Genomic DNA, 17,357 nt, shown 5'->3' with positions numbered 1-17,357 from the left:
AACAATGTTTGTCCCGGCATTCAGAGGTAAGGCAATGAGACTATAAACAAATAGGAATTATGGAGAGCAAACACAAGTGATTTTACAGACTTCCATGTGCTGCTGCTGTTATGGTGGACATTCGCTCAACTTTAATCTCCCTCAGTTGAGCACTGGCAGGGATTGATGGGTAAAGGCCTACAGCTGCATGCTGTTGCATAACTTAGCCCTATTAGCCAACCTGTTTCTCTGTGACACAGAAACAGGAAATCAATGGGAGAGGCTACTTTGATGCTGCCGGGATAGATGTTGTAGTTATTCTCCTTATGGTAGAAGTATGCGAGTGTGTGTTCGATTTGTTCGTTTGTGTGTCGTCGAGGTTGTGGAGAAAAACAATCCTTGAGGATATTTTTACTTAACAATAGGGTCAAACATATGATGCTGAGATTATAAAAAAAGGAAATGATCTCTGCTCATGACTTAATAACTGCCATAATAACGTATAGAGGAAATCCTCTTAAACCACATTAGCAAAAAAGAGGGATTAACCGATTAAATCCTAGAGGAAGCAAGCCATTATCATTTTCTAGCCAGAGGATCAAGAGATCAACTATTTCATGAATTCTGAATATAGTTGTCTTTGACTGTACAATGTAGCCTACACAAGCCATTAAACCGAGCTGTATACATGGCATGAATAATGCAATAATGACCAATATTAAATCATAATTTACAAGTCCCTTGGATGATACCAGCAAGACTGGTCCATTTTTACTCCTGGTCAGATGGCCTTCAGCGTCAGGAGTGGACATTTTGTCTCGGCGGGACCAGTGTAATGTCAGAGATTTTTGAGCCTCTACAAGCCAGCGTACCAGCTGTTCCCTAATCTCACTTAGTCTTATTAGTTATTAATACAGGCTCTGGCAGAGTTCTATGAATCTTTTATGGGCTAGTGCAGAGACTAATTGAAATAAAAGAACATATTGTACAGGTCACAACTATGGATAGTGCATTTATAAACAGCCTAAATATCAAGTAATTCTATTTGAGAACCAAAAACATCAAAACATAAAAAACTGTGTGCAGCAAATATGGCAAAGTTAATGTTCTTGTTACAAAATATTTTCTTGTCTTTTGTAAGAAGATGCTTGGACTGGTTAAGTATATTTTAGGAATATGAAAAAGGACCACCTAATAACATCAAAAGTGTATGCTATATTAAAAATATTTTAACTTGCTGTTACACTCTCTTAAAAGACATGACAAAGGTAGAATTACTGTATCTGTCAAACGGAGTCTGGTGGCTTTGAAGAGAACGATATAACGGCTTCAGATCACTGTCAGAGAGGGTTGTCTGACAGCCAGGGAAAGCTGTAAAAAAAAAATTCAAAACATAGCGTACACTCAAACTGATATAGATTTTCTTTTTTAGGTTGTCCTTATTTTGTCATTGAATTCGCTAAAATACATTTAGCTGCTGCCGCCCTTCCAAACAGGAGACAGGCTGACCGTCAACTACTAATACGCTGACTAGGGATATATACCTCATACATCCCAACTTCAAAAGATCCAAACTATCCCTTTAGGACCGAGGACAGATGGCCACGTGAAAACGTGCAGCGCTGGTGCATTGTAGCGGGGGCTCTGGCAATAAAAACACTGAGTCGTCCTCTACACTGACGGGGACTGTGAGTTTAACGCATGGAAACAACGGAGTAAATGACAGCCCTGGTCATTTCAAAACCAAAATTACAGCAGACAACTGTTTATTTCCAAAGCTGCCTAAGATAGAGGAATTAGAGAGAAATTGAGAGAAGGAAAGTAAAATGAACAATGGCAAAGAAAGACTGATATGACGAAGAAAGCAATAAACAAGCACACATCTAGTGAACAAAAAACAAATTTAGACCTTCCTCTGTGCCACTCAGCACTTTCCTTTCCACTTATAAGATAATTGCTTTATGGCATTGGACCTGAAAGCAGTACTACTACCTGTGACCCCTGACTTGTGACATCTTACAACCACACAGATGCTGATAGAGGACGACCACTGGGAGACCTCTGATCTATGACATCTGAGGGGTTATTATCTTGATGACAGGGACTGGTCTGAACTCACGATGACCCGATAAAGTAGGATTTCCATGTTTACAACCAAGTGGAGACCCATAGCCTTTCACCCCACTGACCTCTCTTCGGCATCCTAAATGATTAGTCCTGCAAAGCTACAAAGCATTCTCTTTTACACAAACACTATGTTGACAATTATCATGTGTTTTTCTGGTTTCTCACTTAAATCTGCATACTAACCCTGTAGTGTTAAGGCACACGCATTAAACCAGATGAGCTCCCAGGGCACCCCAGCTTTGTAGTTTTTGCCAATAATAAAAAAAGATAAAAGATCCTGCAGAAGTTGTTCCATATTGATATGTAGTCATCAAAATGCTGTGAAAACACTGGTTATACATTGTGTAGAGTATGGGCAAGATGTTAAAAAACTCTCAATTTCTACATTATGTAACCCTTTTTTTATTGGACACCTAGAGTTCTTCTAAACTTCAAATGACCAGGGGACATTGAGTTTTGACTGAATTCCTCCTTGTCAGTCTAATTTGCTGGTGTATGAAAAGTAAATTTACATGCACACAAATATTCCACTATTATTCTGAATTATGTCATGTAAAAAGAATTTTCCGGTTTGATATTCCAAATTTGTCCTTTTTCCGAATATACAGTAGCATTTTCCAATTAAGACATGGGATATTCTGGTTTTATTCAGGTTTTAGAGTCATTCTTTGTACGTGGACACAGCACATTCGGAATATGCATCTCAATCTGGGTTTTTAGCGCCGTTCACGGACTGTGGCCTGTTCAGGGCTTATGGTCAGCTCATTGCGTTGCTATGGTTGCTGTAAACAAACCAACCAGCCAACAGTCTGGAAGGCTGCAGATCTGATAAGTAGAAACACAGCTACTTTCAAACATTGTCAAAGACTTGGATGTCAACAGGTTTTTGGATATTTGCACACATTGCTACGCCGACCTTTTCGAGAAGCTGGTTGAAGAAATGAAAAAGGGATTCTGTGTTTGCACGGTCCAACAAGTCCACCACCGCAGGTAAACTTCGAAAAAATCCTGTTTAGCACGACTACATGTAAACAGGAATATTAGTGGAATACTTATTATGTAAACAGCTTAGTCGGAATATTGTCTTTTTTGGAATGAGGGCAAAAACAGAATATTATGTGCATGTAAACCTTGTCAGTGATACCAGTTTTTGTTCTGATTCAAACGATCAAATATCAAATAGTAGTTAGATGTTTAAACCTGAGCTACACTGTGATCAGCTGCACCAACAGCCTTCTGATGAATAGAAAAGCTCCGGGTAAGAATGTGTGGAGGATGTTTGGGGGCCAAGCAGTACCGATTTAGACTAGTATCTGCAGGAGCTTTCACCACAAAGGCTCTTTAATTTACGTAACAATCATGGGCAGCATGGGCCAAGAATCATCAAAAACAAAACGGGCAGCCTGTGCCAGCACAGATTATTTAAAGAGTACACACTGAAAAAAGTCTCCATCTTAAAATCCCCAAATACCGCATATCTCTTAGGCTGAATTTATGCTGCCGCTTTATGAATTTAAATCTTCAGTTTATCCCAGAGCAATTTCAGGACTGATTTTCTCAACTGACCCTGTGAGAACTGACATTTTTTGCCACACATGAATTCCTGAGATTTCCAAAACCTCTCCCGCTACCTGTCCAATTGGTTGATCCTTTAGAAGGGGTCCGGATGTTGCAAAACTTGTTCAAAGTTTATATAATTTGTGCAAAAGCTGCCTAGTTTGAAAAGACTTCTGGAGCATGTATCTCGGTCGGTCACTCACCATAAAAGCAGGTCATGAGCCAATCTGGCTAAGCTGCTGCTGAGTGCGCATTTAGAGCCAGTTGTATTAGTGACATTGGTCAGAGATTGACTATTGTAACGTTCATTTATCACTCAGATTTCTTCAAAGGCTTAGAAAGACAGTAAAATATGTATATGTAGGTTTGTATATTCAATTCAAAAGACTTTATAGACAACTTAATCAAAATGCAACCCAAAATCCATAACTAACCCCCCCCCCAAAAAAAGAGATCAAGGTATGTTTAATCATTTCATTACATAGATTTTGAAATCGTAATATTGCAATGCTGATTTACTGTCAGCAGTTCGAGTTCCATTTTTCCTGCTCTAGATAAATAAAGTCTAGTCCAGTTAGTCCAGTCTAAGATAAATAAAGATAATCCACTTTGGTGGAACATCAGTTCAAAACGCAGCTAAACACAACAGTTAATAAAAAACAAAAAATGATGTTGCTTATCAGTGCAAAACACAAACTTCTCAGGCTACATCAACTCTAAATGCCCTCCATGGGCTCGGTCTGAAATAACACAGCAGATCGAGGATCAGCTCTGTCAGAGGAAACGTAGCCAGAACGGGGAGTGTTTACCTTGTGCAATATGAAAAAAAACCAAAGCTGACTACACAATGTGGGCTTTAATGCAGAGATGGCATACTGTAGGTCTGGGAGGAAATTAAAATGGAATCAGGCTTATTGCAGGAAGCCTTATATTGAGCAGATTTGTCAAAGGAGAGGGAAAATGGGGTCACCCTGTAGAGTTGACCACACAAATGTATTGGTGAAGCTATAAACTCTTGTTAACAAAGTTCCTTGTTAAAAAGGTTAATGTGCTTTAAACAATCCTTTGCTAAATGTTTGTTTGTAAAACTAACCCCTTTTTCAGCAGCTGCGGCATCAATATTGGCCATATCATGAATGATGATATAGCAAAACAAAATAAAAAGGAATATGAGAGCAGTTGCACACATTGCACAGCTAGCAGACTATCAACAGCATTCCTCAAATTAAGATGTATACATATACATCTTTATCTATTTGTATCATTTTGTTGCTGTTACCCTCTATCAATGTCATTGCACGCACTGCAACCAAAATAGCATCACCTTATCAACAAAAACAGATACAATTAGAATTGTCTTTCTGAATGACAAGTCAATCCCATGCGCTTGCTCAAATTTGGAAAAAAAATCGAAAACCTGGACAATGAATCTTGAAATTTTGCAAAGCTCTAAAGTTCAATTAGATAGACCTCGGCATGAATCAAACCAGGAACAATTAATTTATGACACCTGTGTCTCACTCTGTTCATTACTGGAATTAATGATGAACTGATTTTTACTATGATTACGTCTTTAGTCATCCTGACGAAGTTAACAGGAAAGTGACAGAGATGTCAGTCAAGCACCATTTGCACGCATCCACATCATCCTGAGAAGGTGTCTAATCAGGCATTACAGTGAAAACCCCTGAGTGAGTAAGACTACATTTACACGTAGGAAGCAATTTTCATAAACAGACATTTCATCCTCTCCTGTTTCATAAATAACATTGTTCATTTACACGTATCTGTGTATATCCGTATATATTTGCCATCAATGCCACTTTGCTCGTTTGAATTCCATGATGTCTCTCTCTCATGGGTGGGCCAAATTCTCTAGATGGGCAAAGCAGAGAAAGGGGAAGTAACCTGGCCCCTTATGACCTCATAAGCTTGAATGAGCTTTCATTTTTTCAAAGGCAGAGAATATATATATATATATATATATATATATATATATATATATATATATGGAAATTTCCCCGCTGTGGGATGAATAAAGTACAATCTAATATAACCAACTACTGAAAGTTTCATGAACATGAAACATGTTAGACATGTACTGTACATTTTTGACAAAAACACTACAGCCTGAACCAGGTGTGTTGTCATATCCACCCAGGGCATTGGTGTGGAAAAATCTTGTTTGTGAACTGTCGTTTCCCATGAAACATTTTCAGTCGCCGCTGACGTGCGGGTTTGTAGCGGTTTGTCCTCCTGTGGTGGTTTGGGCTTATCGCCTGGGGAATTCCCAAACAGCTGTGAAGCCATCAGTCTGTCAGAGCGGAACAGCAGCAGCAGTTCTGTATCCACTGCCCAGAGTCTTTAACAACTCCATCTATCATGGAAAGGTTACATTCTAAACATATAATAGCTCAAATGTCAAACCTGCACTTTATTCATCCTCCAAAACAAACCTTTGTGTCTAGCTGACAGCTTAAGCGGTGGTGAATATGTCTTTTTCTTTTCTTTTTACATAAATTTTACAATTCTAAGGCCTTTCACAGTATATATGATGCTTTATTTTTTTTATATTAACTAGGGCATTTTTAACTGTCAATTTATTTACTTTTTATTTATCCAGTTGTTTGTATGAGTTTAATTTCTTTATGTAATGGGGTTTCTGTTTTGCATTTTACCAATGTTTGACATACATTTATTATTTCCTTCTTCCTTTACCGGCTTTCTTTGCTTCTTCTGAGCTCATATTTGCCTCTTTTGAAGTTCTTATCTTATCAGTTCAATTATCGGTTGTATGGCTTATGAACTTAAATTACAAAGGGCCTGCAGCATAACACACCCTATGCATGCAAATGCAGACATTTCAGCCCTATGACAGGATAAATCTATCTTCTTTGATCTGTGCTTCCATTTGGTCTAAGATGACTGTTCAGGCAGTCCAGTCTGACCAATTTTTTGTAAGCTCTAGAAATGTTCAGTTTTCTCTCTTTAAGATGATCTAATTTAGTGTTAAATACATTGTTTAACTGATCCAATTCTATTAAAAGAAATACAGGTCATTTTGGGTGAAATTAGGTAAATCTGAAAATGATGAGCCTTTTGTCTAAGGCTACCTCAAGATCAGTGGTGTTTTAGTTTCAGAGTTAAGTTTTACAATACAGTAGCCATAAGTTACAGTACATACACAACTGTTTGGAACATAATAGCCAGCAATGTCACTTATGTTTTTGTACATTGGTAAAGTATGTTGTAACCCTAAAAATGTCCTCATAATTTCCCCCAAACTGTTAGGCACTGTAGGCCTAATCAGAAAGCCTCCAAACAGGAATGTATCATGCATTTTCTGAGACAATTTTCAATGGTGGATTAATACCCATTTGGCGCTTTATAGGCTAAGTATTAATTGCAGCAGGACAGTGTATGTAGGATTGATTCAAAATTAACTAGACTGTGTGTGTGTTTATGGTAATGAAGGAACATGTCACCAAGTGCAACGTTGTGGCTCATTGATGTGTTTTTAGGTTTTTGGACAACACTGGAGCTCAAATCATATTTGGTTTTTGTCTTTTCATGTGTTTGTAGACAATAAAAAACAAGACTTATCCTTAATCAGTTGACGCAATGGAGGCACTACCTAGTAGCAGTTTCAGGCCAGTAACATTTATCCCAACTGTTTATTTGGCACAAGCATTAAAGAATCCTCTCCTGCCTCTCTGTGTCAGTAGCCCTCCCGGGGTTTCAGCAGACCTGGCCAGAAAGAAATCAAGAAGCCCAGTGCTGACCTCATGCTTCTCAAATGATCAATGCAGGGTGTCTTTCCTCTGCTTTGATCCATGGATGAGCTAACTGCAAGAGATACACCTCCAAACCACTGAATGCCCAGCGACCTCACAGGGCCGCTCAGTGAAACAGAAACTGATTAAGGTTTGTTCAATACTCACTAGACTGTTATATAGCTTAAGGGGCGAGCGTAACATGAAAGATGGCTGCATTCTCAGCCAGCCAGCGATTAGCTGAGAGACACAGAAACAAGAACAAGGAGGATTAGCCCATTCATGAGCTCAAGTGGACCGATTATTATTTACAAGTTCTACAGATCCCATCCCTAATTTACGTGGTTCAAGATGTGATTGAATGGTCTTTCCATGCCATTGAAGGTTTACTGAATTTAGTCATACTGTATGATATACCATAGACAAAAATAGATGACATTGGACAAGAAAGGGTAAGATAAGAGGGAGCAAATTGGGAGGATGGCAGTGTGACATGGAGAGAAGATCAAAGCAGTGACCTGCAGCGTTCAGACCTGAGTGGAAAGCACGCATGTGTGTAAATGTGTGTTATATCATCTTCAAAAGGTGCTCAAGCATGTTGCCCACTGTCCATGCTGACCTCATGAGGTCTCTCACACACACACACACACACACACACACACACACACACACACACACACACACACACACACAAAGTGGGAATGCATTAGCTCTATTCCCCACAGCAAGGATCCACACAACTTGCAAATTGTAGCATCACAGACTTGAAGTCTAAGTGATCTAACTATTATGTGATGTTTTGAGCCACGCAGTGTTTGGTGTGTGTTTGTGTGTGTGTGTGTTTATATACATCCTGTTCCTTGAGTGTGGAGAACACTATGGGAGAGCACAGAGACACAAAACAGAAACAAGAAATTTAAGGGTTCCAGTGTTTACCTACCCGCTGTTTGGAAGAAGGCCTCAGCCCGAGATAGGGTTGGCTCCGGCACTGCAGGGAGGCAGAGGAGACAGAAAACTATTATGGACAATATCAGGATAGAGTGTCATCAGAAATATTTATTGTTTCATATTACCAAAACAATATTTTCCTGTTTTAGAGACAGTTTAGAACCTCCGCTAAGAAGGTTATGTTTTTGGTTTGATTTGTTGGTTTGTTTGTCTGTCTGTCAGCAGGAACACAGAAACGCTTTCCCCTGAAAGGCTAGGCTGGAAGGGTGAAGCATGGGCCAAGGAAGAACTCCATACATTTCGGAGCGGATCTGAATAACGTTGTGAGTACACTTTTGGTATTGTTGCGTGATAGAGCAAGACCTTGGCAGAGGTCTGTGCTCTCCGAGTACCCTTATAGTTTTTACTAGTCGTAGTAGTAGTAGTAGTAGTAGTAGTAGTTGACTCGGGTGACACTGGCTTTAGCTTTGATTCATGTTGGTAGTTGCTTGGAGGCTTCTTATAATCATTGGACCAGACTCATTATCATGACAAGAGAACTAATGAAATGAATGATTTTGATTTAATGAAGAAATTATGAAAATAAAACATCTGACCAGGGAAAATAAGAGGAGTGCAATGATTTTTTTTCTCCATTATAGTAATAGATAATTGGGCTTGATTATCTCTTGGTTGCCCTCACTCTAAGTTGTTTCGTTGCATTAACATCACCTAAAGGCTGAAAAAAATGTAAGTGGCTGCATTTAAACTGCGAGCATTAAGACGAATGGAGCCATTAGTGGCGTTTAGAGACGAACGTGTTCACAGAGGGGACGACTAATCAACGAATCCTAATGAGTCTTTAAAAGGCTTGATGTGAAGCTCCCAAAGGAGTTACTTACAAAGAAAAGAACTCTGCAATGGCAATGAAATCCCATGTGGGGACAAATCCACACAAATACACCCAGACAAGAACACACACAAGAACACACACACAAGAACACACACAGACACACACAGACTATTTGATCTAGAGATTCTAAGATTTCAACAACGATTCACACCCACCTCTTTAAGTGGCATAGATATTGTTTGATGTATAGGTTCTCTTTTTTTTTTTTTAACAACACAGAATTACACACAGACACACACTCTTACACTCAAACCTTTGATGATTTGTGTTACGTTTCTCAAACACAACTCACACAGCCACACAAATAAATAATCGTACACCCTTCTTCTACCCCAACAATATATTATTTGATCCAGAAAGAAAGAAACCAGCAAGCAGCCGTAAAACCTTGAGGAGGAAGCAGGCTTTTATTTTACGATCTGCACCAGATGGACATTTTTGGGGGTATGAGGGAGAGTAGGTGTGAGATTAGGGTGAGGGGAATAAAAAGGTGAGCAGGTGGTCATATGCTGCCGTTCACTAATGCAGCAGCTTTCAGATGACGGGGTCAATAGAGCTGATTTATTTATCCTGGAGTTACAATACATTACATGGCATTTGGCTGACGCTTTTATCCAATGCAACTTACGATTGCTGTTTATGGCAGAGGTCGCACGCCTGCGGCGCACCTAGGGGTTAAGTGTCTTGCTCAGGGACACATTGGTTGGTGTATATGTATTGATGTATTGCAATGGGAATCGAACCCAGGGGCCTGTTGCACGAAACCAGGATAAGGGATTAAGCCGGGATATTGAAGTCTTCTCATCTCTGCATCAGTAAATCTGTGATTGATACCGTGGTCTATTTGAGAAAGCCAAGAACGTGCACTCATCCCAGTTATCTACACCTGGATTGACATAGCTTCACCTGTTCATCCTGGCTTGGCAAACGTGCAACCGATTAAGCCGCGATGAGCGGATCACACTTAGTCAAGCTGCGCTTTTTCCCTCGTCCTGGATATCTTTATTCTACTTTCTTGCAACAGGCCCCTGGTCTCCCACAAAGACATGTGACATGTGACATATCCACTGCGACATCAGTATCCTCAGTTGGTCGATAGAAATCGGGACGCTCTTGATACATATTTTCTCCGGGCTTTGTGTAACTCAGTGGGTTCTCTCTTGATGGGATGGTTTCTTTCAAGAAAAGCTGAAACCTGTTCCTGGAGGTTTTAAGATTTAACTGGTCATTTTTACAGATATTAAAAGGAATATTTTTATAAGCAGTCAACAACTATCTGATCTTTAAAAAGTCTTACTCTATAAATAATTACTTTGAATTGAGTAGAAGATATAACTGTACTGTGTGAGAATGCACAGCAGCTACGTGAATGTATTTTAGCCACCTAAAAAAAAAAAATTAATAGCAGTTTAAGATTGGTATCAGGGGCGCTTGGGTAGCTCAGATGGTAGAGTACGTGCTCATATGTAGAGGTTTACTCATAAATATTTTTATTTTTTTATTAATGTTTTTAAATTGAAAGGGGAACTCGGCCATGATCACTTTATGTCAACAAGGAAACCAGCCTCTAACTCAGTCTCAGACAGAAATATAATGTTGACAGCTACAGAAATAAAATAGACTCAGGAAGAGAAGGTCAGATTGTTCTGTGGTGGAAACCACAGAACAGTGTTTTTTCCTTGGTTTTCACCACCTGACACTTTTTTCTTTTTGTTTTACTCAAGCAGACAATTGCTGTGACCTTTAGAGGAATATTACAGTGCAGAGAGGAGAAAGGCACGGTGGCTATGACTGAACGTATCTTTGATGGGAGGAGAGGGACGATGTTGAGGAGACGGCAGAGCGAGGGAAATTAGAACTGGGGGAATGAGATAGAGAGAGAGAGAGAGAATCGCATTGTGTCTTTTCCATCGGATCACAAGCACAGCGGGACATTTTGGTTCTGGCATTTTAGTTCCAGACATCCAATCTCCCATCTTTTGTTATTGGTCCGCGGCAGAAGGGTTTTGGAACATTCGCATCAAATGAGAACGCAAATAGCTAGCCGAGGCGGATCACTTGTGTGCACAAAAAAAAACTGGAGACGCAAGTTGTCTGTGGTCAAAAAGTCTTCCTTGCTTAAGGTTCCTAGTATCGAAATAGCAATGTGTAAGCCAACAAAGAGCTGGATGAATTCTCTGAATATAAACAAAAAGTTCTTCATTGCTTCCTGTCTTATCTCCTTTATTATACAGAGTACACTGTACCATCCTGTAGCAAAGGAAAAGAGATAATGCCGTCCCTCAATTTACCCAGGGTGGGGGGGGGGATGAATATTAATTAACTAAATTACAAAACTAAAAAGTGGAGGGAAGGTCACAGCATCACTAAAATCAATTGGTATCTTTTTCTTGGGAGCCGAAATATATCCTGAATTTCACAATATTGGTCCCAGAGTTTTTTGATATTTGTCACAGAGAAAGTAAAAATCAATTGACTGGGGTGAAAACATACCGCCTCTTTTTTACTTTTGTATTGTCTCTCCATCACCCCTCAGGAAGTTAAACAGGCCAACAAGATGTAAAGAAACTGTCATTTTAGAGTATTTTTCTGTTGTTATTAATATGCTTCACTTTATAGGGAACACATTATTAATCCCTTATTGTGAAAACATACTATGTTTGGTAATTAGCAGCGGGTGATTAGAGTGGATGCAGTGTAATATGCATATTTTTTAGATGAATGAATTTGTTTGGCAGGTATAACAGAATTTACTTCTCCACTTTGTATATATATATAAAGATGTTACACGTATGTAAAAGAGAAAAAGACCTCCAAATGACTTGGATTTGGGTTGTAAATTGTGTGTCCTCTATTTACAGGAAGGTTCACTGTTAGAGAATATTCTCTGTCTGGTCCCATGACATTTAAGTAAACTAACAGAAGACACATTTATTTCACTTCTGTTTGACTGGTAACCTATAGCACATAAACAAGTCATTGTCCGTTGTCCTGAATCAACCAATCTAATCTGCTAAACTTGTCCCAGTGGGCGGCCCCGGACCCCTCGCTGCTGAACCCCCTCACCCCTGCAGGTGAGCCAGTTCAGTGGGTCACACACTCATCAGGAAGTGTGCTCGCTTAATGTGGGAGGTCAGACGCAGAAATGTGTGTGAGAGTGAGAGTGTGTGTAGTAAGGGCACATGGGACCTAAGTGCCTCAGTCGTCCTGTGATAATGAGGTATGAGGCGTCAGCGGGGGTCACTGTGGCATGGGGGGTGGAGGGGGGGGGGATGGTCCTCCCAGGTCAAAGTCACCTCAGTGAGCTTTTAACAGTTTTGACCAACAGTTTTAACATCTGCGCTGATGTAGTTTGGTGACATGAGTTTATTGACGGAATTGGACTAAGTGGATAAAAGTCAGTGTTGCTGTGTGTGTGTGTGTGTGTGTGTGTGTGTGTGTGTGTGTATATGTACATATGTGTAATGAAACAGATGTAGGTCATCAAACGGTTTAGTGAAAAAGGAATAGTTTGCAAAATGACGCCTAAAAAAGGTCCACTAACAGACTTTTTTCCCAGAAATTACATGTATTCATATTCATGTGTAGAAAAATAAAATAAAGCAAAATGTTATTTATCTAGACTGTATATTTATATTATTTGTAATAAAACCCATGTGAACCAGAACTTTTTCTTTCAATCAAACTGCATCAAAATGCTACTGACATCAGAGCTAATGGTAAATAACCAAAGGGCTGGCCGAGATAGGACTGCTCACCACAGGATGATGACACACAATCATCCAGGGAGCTGGGTTGCTAGCTGCCGACCCGACCGGCTGGTCTAACCCGGCGTGTCCTTACATCCCTGAAATAACAGCTATAATTTCTTTCCTCTGAGTTTTTTGCTCCTTCTCATTGCTTTGAATTCTTTAAGCTTTCTCTATTCCAGTAAGGTCTATCCCAGTAGCATCCTTTCTGCAGAAAGTCTCTCACTTCCACACCTGGGAGGTGTCCAGTAACTAAAACCCTTCACGGAAAAAAAGGTTTGGAAACGATTATGCTGCTTGGCCAATGCTTGTTAGGGCAAATAAACGTCAGAAAAATCAAATGTAGTCCAAACTCCTAAATGTCCTCAGTATGAATGTTATGATGGGCTATAACTGGTTGCAAAGTGGGTCCCAAGAAATGTGAGTTTGTTGTTTTGCACTCTTAGCCTTGCATCTCACTCTTCACAACATTCACCGTGAGCAAACATTGTGATTGTCTGCACTGAGACTCAAGCAAGTATTAACATGCAAATATTGACAAGGAACCCCCTCTGCTATTATGTGCATCTAGGAAAATGTATGTACACAGTGCATTGATTTCAACTATGACCGTGTGTCTGTCTATGTGTGTGTGTGTGTGTGACACTGATGTATGCATATGAATGGCAGGGGGTATCTTCTTCCTGAATGCAGAACACATCCAGAATATCTCATTGCTATTCATGTGAATGAGCCTCTTGGAATCAAAACTACAGCCGAAAGCATATTTGCACAGAGTTAAAATGCATGCTGTCCTGAAACAGAAATCTATCAGACTTTCCTCCAAAATGAAATCTGCCTCACTCCATTTAGTGGCCTAATGTTTACAGTGTAACTATTGAACAATGTAGAGAGATGTTCCCACCATCTTTACATTGTGTGTTTGAACATATAGCACTGTCTGTGTCTGGCTTTGAATTCATTCCACCAGCTTTACTTTTTTCTTTTCTACTTGAGCTAGAGAACTGATTAAAAGCAAACAAAGCCAACTCAAGCACATGATGAGAAAAAAATCTCAAGGTTGCTGTCAGGTTACTGTAAGCTGATGTATTGACTCTCTGCAAACCTACAGCTATGAGTTAGAGTCAAGTCTTTTACAATTTTAAGAAAAGTTAATCCCATATTTTATATTTCTCTAATTATTCTATTTTTAGTGTGTAGTGATCTTTCTTGATCATATTATGTACATGCATTTCGCTAGGTTTTTGGTGCATGCCGTTGTGTTTTTGCTTTCTGTCAGTTTTTTTTGGTTTATTCTCAGCAAGGCAAAAAAAAAAAAATCTTCTGTATTCTGTGGCGGGAAAATGTCGTCACTTTACAGAATGCCTAAAAACATCTTTACAAAGATAGAAGAGCACTGGAGTCTGGAGATCAAATAATGAAAAATGCATGTTGTAGAGCAATGCACTGAGAACCTTCAGCTGGTGACCAGCAGCAGTGACAGGCAGACTGCTTATACAATGACGGACAGCTAGTGACGCCCCCTTACTGTCGTGTGAAAATCCTCATCACTCCGTTCCCTGCAGAACCCCGCCACGACTGACTCCAATGTTTCCTTCCCTCTGCCCTTCCCTTCCTTTCCTCCTCTCCTTATCCTCTCCTCTGTCATGTTGACGGTGATGTGATAAAAAAGTGCCGTTTGTGTGCATGTTCTGCAAGGCCGGCTGACAAAGGACTAGATTTCCAACAGCATGGGAACAGCTTACTTACTATCTAGTGTGCGTGTATTGAGAGCTAGTGATGCAATAGTTTTTTTTTTTTTTTTTATTTTTTTTTTTTATTGAATGCATCAGCCCTGATCCAATGAAACATGAGAACACTCTCTTTAGATACAGTTTCATATATACAAATCTTTTAAACATAGTTTTTTTTCAATCACTTATAGGTTTTAAGTTTTGCAACACAGCTGCAAGATTTTACTACAGCCGGTGTCCTTAATTCATCCTAAACTATCATTTTGTCAATAACAATACATGGAAATTATCATATTTTCGACAAAGTAAAAACATGCAACATACGGTTTCCTCAGAGTCAGAAAATGAGAAATCTCACTTGCTGGACCTACTGCTGACAAAGGTTAACCAGTGAGCGGCACTTGGTTTTATATGTTGCACTCCGCCACCTTGTGGTTAAACCATCAGAGGGTAAATACATGGACATGTATGCATATATAAAAACAGAATGGGATTTCTGTGTCAAACACACCCACCCCATCAGTAAGGGTTTTTCTCATCATTATTACTTTTTGTGAGAGCATTATGAGAAGGCATTTTATGAAGCTCCAGCTATTGAGTTTATGAGAAATAATCTCATAAAAAAAGAGCTTGTTATGACCGAGTATCTTGTTTGTCATGATGATATTTTATTAACCAATTAAATCAGTCAATTTATTTGTCACGTGGAACGTGGAATCATGACATACCACTCCAGTGAAATGTAATCCTGTCAGTTCCTACCATTTATGTAATACCTATATGTTGCATGAAGGGGAGCAGTCAACATAACCTTCATACATAATTAGGACTTCATTACAGACTCATGGTCCAATTAAATGACAGCACAATACACACAACACTTTATACATACATAATCCCAAAAGGGGGCGGTGGGGGGGTCTTTACAAGTGGCAGGAATGTGCTTTCATATTTGTTGCCTGTGGGCAAGGGAAGTGTATTTTACACCTGGATTTGAGTTTACCTCTTGCTACCACCTTTGTCAGTTTTTTTCAGCTAGAAAATCCAAATTATTTTATTTTTGTTACAATTTATCTGTGTAGAGACAGGTATGTGGCATAGACCCATGCTGCACACCACGGCATTTATAGCCTAAGCTTAATTGCAATGCAAGTCCCTAGATGGACCATTTAAATACAATTAACTCAACACATACAGAACAAAAACTCAACAACAGAAACATAACTTTAAAAAAAACTTAACAAAAAAAACGCAGACCAAACTATAAAAGACACACACTAATACAATAAATCTCCAAAACTGAGATGATGATGAAACCTGTCTGAAGGTGTGGTGGCTAGAGTATCAGCCCAAGAGTCCTGCCAATTAAGGCAATCATATACCAAAATATACCTGTCTTTAAGCCTTTGATGTCCTCTTAAAAGTTAACAATAATGTTCTAAATTGCTCCAAGACTCTCAGTAGAAAAAGTCAAATTAGCCTTAAAAAGACAAGTTTTTTGAGTTTAGCTTCCTGTAGGAAAGTTGGGGTATTATTAGACTTCTTAACAGTTTTAGCTGGTATCTATCAGCAATTAGTGAAAGTGCATCTTCAGGGACAGCGGATGGGCTTTGTCATTCAGCCGTGATGGTTGACACTTGATCACAAATGGCTGTGGATAATGGGAAAGCTGGTCGCTCTTGTGCTTGGCACATTTAGAGAAAGCACAGCTGTTTTGTCATGAAGGGAAAGGAGGCTCTGATAACAGTCTTCATCAACAGCCATTCTTCTGCCAGAAAGGAAAAAAAAAAAAAAACTCCCTGATTAGGAGTTAAGTTTGATGGACACCCTGCTCTAAAAAGGGACCTAGCGCTGAGGAACTCCTGGGCAGCTGGCGTAGCTCAGACCAGACGCTTTGGTCCTAATTGACCAGGCTAACATACAGGATAGTCTACATCCATGACCTTCCACTTCCACGATTTCTCCGTTGCCGTCTAAAAATCCCCTGTATATCCTCTTTTTTTGACCTGATGTCTGTTATCTTACACTTTCTTTGGGTTGGAATTTTAAACTCTGGTGCATTTATGAGGACTATGGTTAAGTGCTCCTCAGATCTCTGCACGGTACATTCAGACAGCTAGCTAGACAACCTGTCCAATCTGAGTTTTCTGTTGCATGACTAAAACAACTTTTGAACATACATGTTTCACCAAAACGAGTTCCTTCTCGAGGCTATTTTGCAGTGGCACTGGGGATCCGTGCGGCACTTAGTGCCACCCTTGACAAATGTGATTGGTTTAAAGAAACCGTAAACCAGAGCATGTTTTTCTCCCATCCAAGAATACTGTGTGGACTAGCCAGACTTGGGCCGGGCAATATATTGATGTTATATCGATATGAGACTAGATGTCGTCTTAGATATCGTTATATGTTAAGTGTTCTCTTTTCCTTGTTTTAAAGGCTGCGTTACAGTAAAGTGATGTAATTTTCAGAACTTATCAGACTGTTCTAGCTGTTCAATTACTAACCTTTACCATCTAAGTCAGGGTTGTCCAAAGTTTTTTTGGTGAGGGCCAATACAGAAAAATAAGCAAAGGCTCGGGCCACACACTAGAGGCGA

General features: G+C 39.5%; 1 protein-coding gene and 1 long non-coding RNA gene across 3 annotated transcripts in view; one reads left to right on the top strand and one right to left on the bottom strand.

The window, feature by feature from the left end:
- Nucleotides 1-17,357, bottom strand: part of rasgef1ba (RasGEF domain family, member 1Ba) — a 113,738-nt gene that overhangs the window by 86,676 nt on the left and 9,705 nt on the right. For both annotated transcript variants that reach the window (XM_034872894.1, XM_034872895.1), the window contains exon 2: nt 8,377-8,424. In XM_034872894.1, the coding sequence (XP_034728785.1) occupies nt 8,377-8,424 (48 nt within the window). The remainder of the gene's footprint in view (nt 1-8,376; nt 8,425-17,357) is intronic.
- LOC117945452 overlaps nt 14,237-17,357 on the top strand; it is a 9,476-nt gene continuing 6,355 nt past the window's right edge. Inside the window, exon 1 of the long non-coding RNA XR_004656808.1 lies at nt 14,237-14,247. This is a non-coding gene — a long non-coding RNA (uncharacterized LOC117945452). The remainder of the gene's footprint in view (nt 14,248-17,357) is intronic.

Source organism: Etheostoma cragini, chromosome 5 (genome assembly GCF_013103735.1).
Source record: "Etheostoma cragini isolate CJK2018 chromosome 5, CSU_Ecrag_1.0, whole genome shotgun sequence".
In the NCBI taxonomy this organism is placed as follows: Eukaryota; Metazoa; Chordata; class Actinopteri; order Perciformes; family Percidae; genus Etheostoma; species Etheostoma cragini.
The sequence above is the reverse complement of the archived record's forward strand: the minus strand, read 5'-3'. Positions and strand labels throughout refer to the sequence as shown.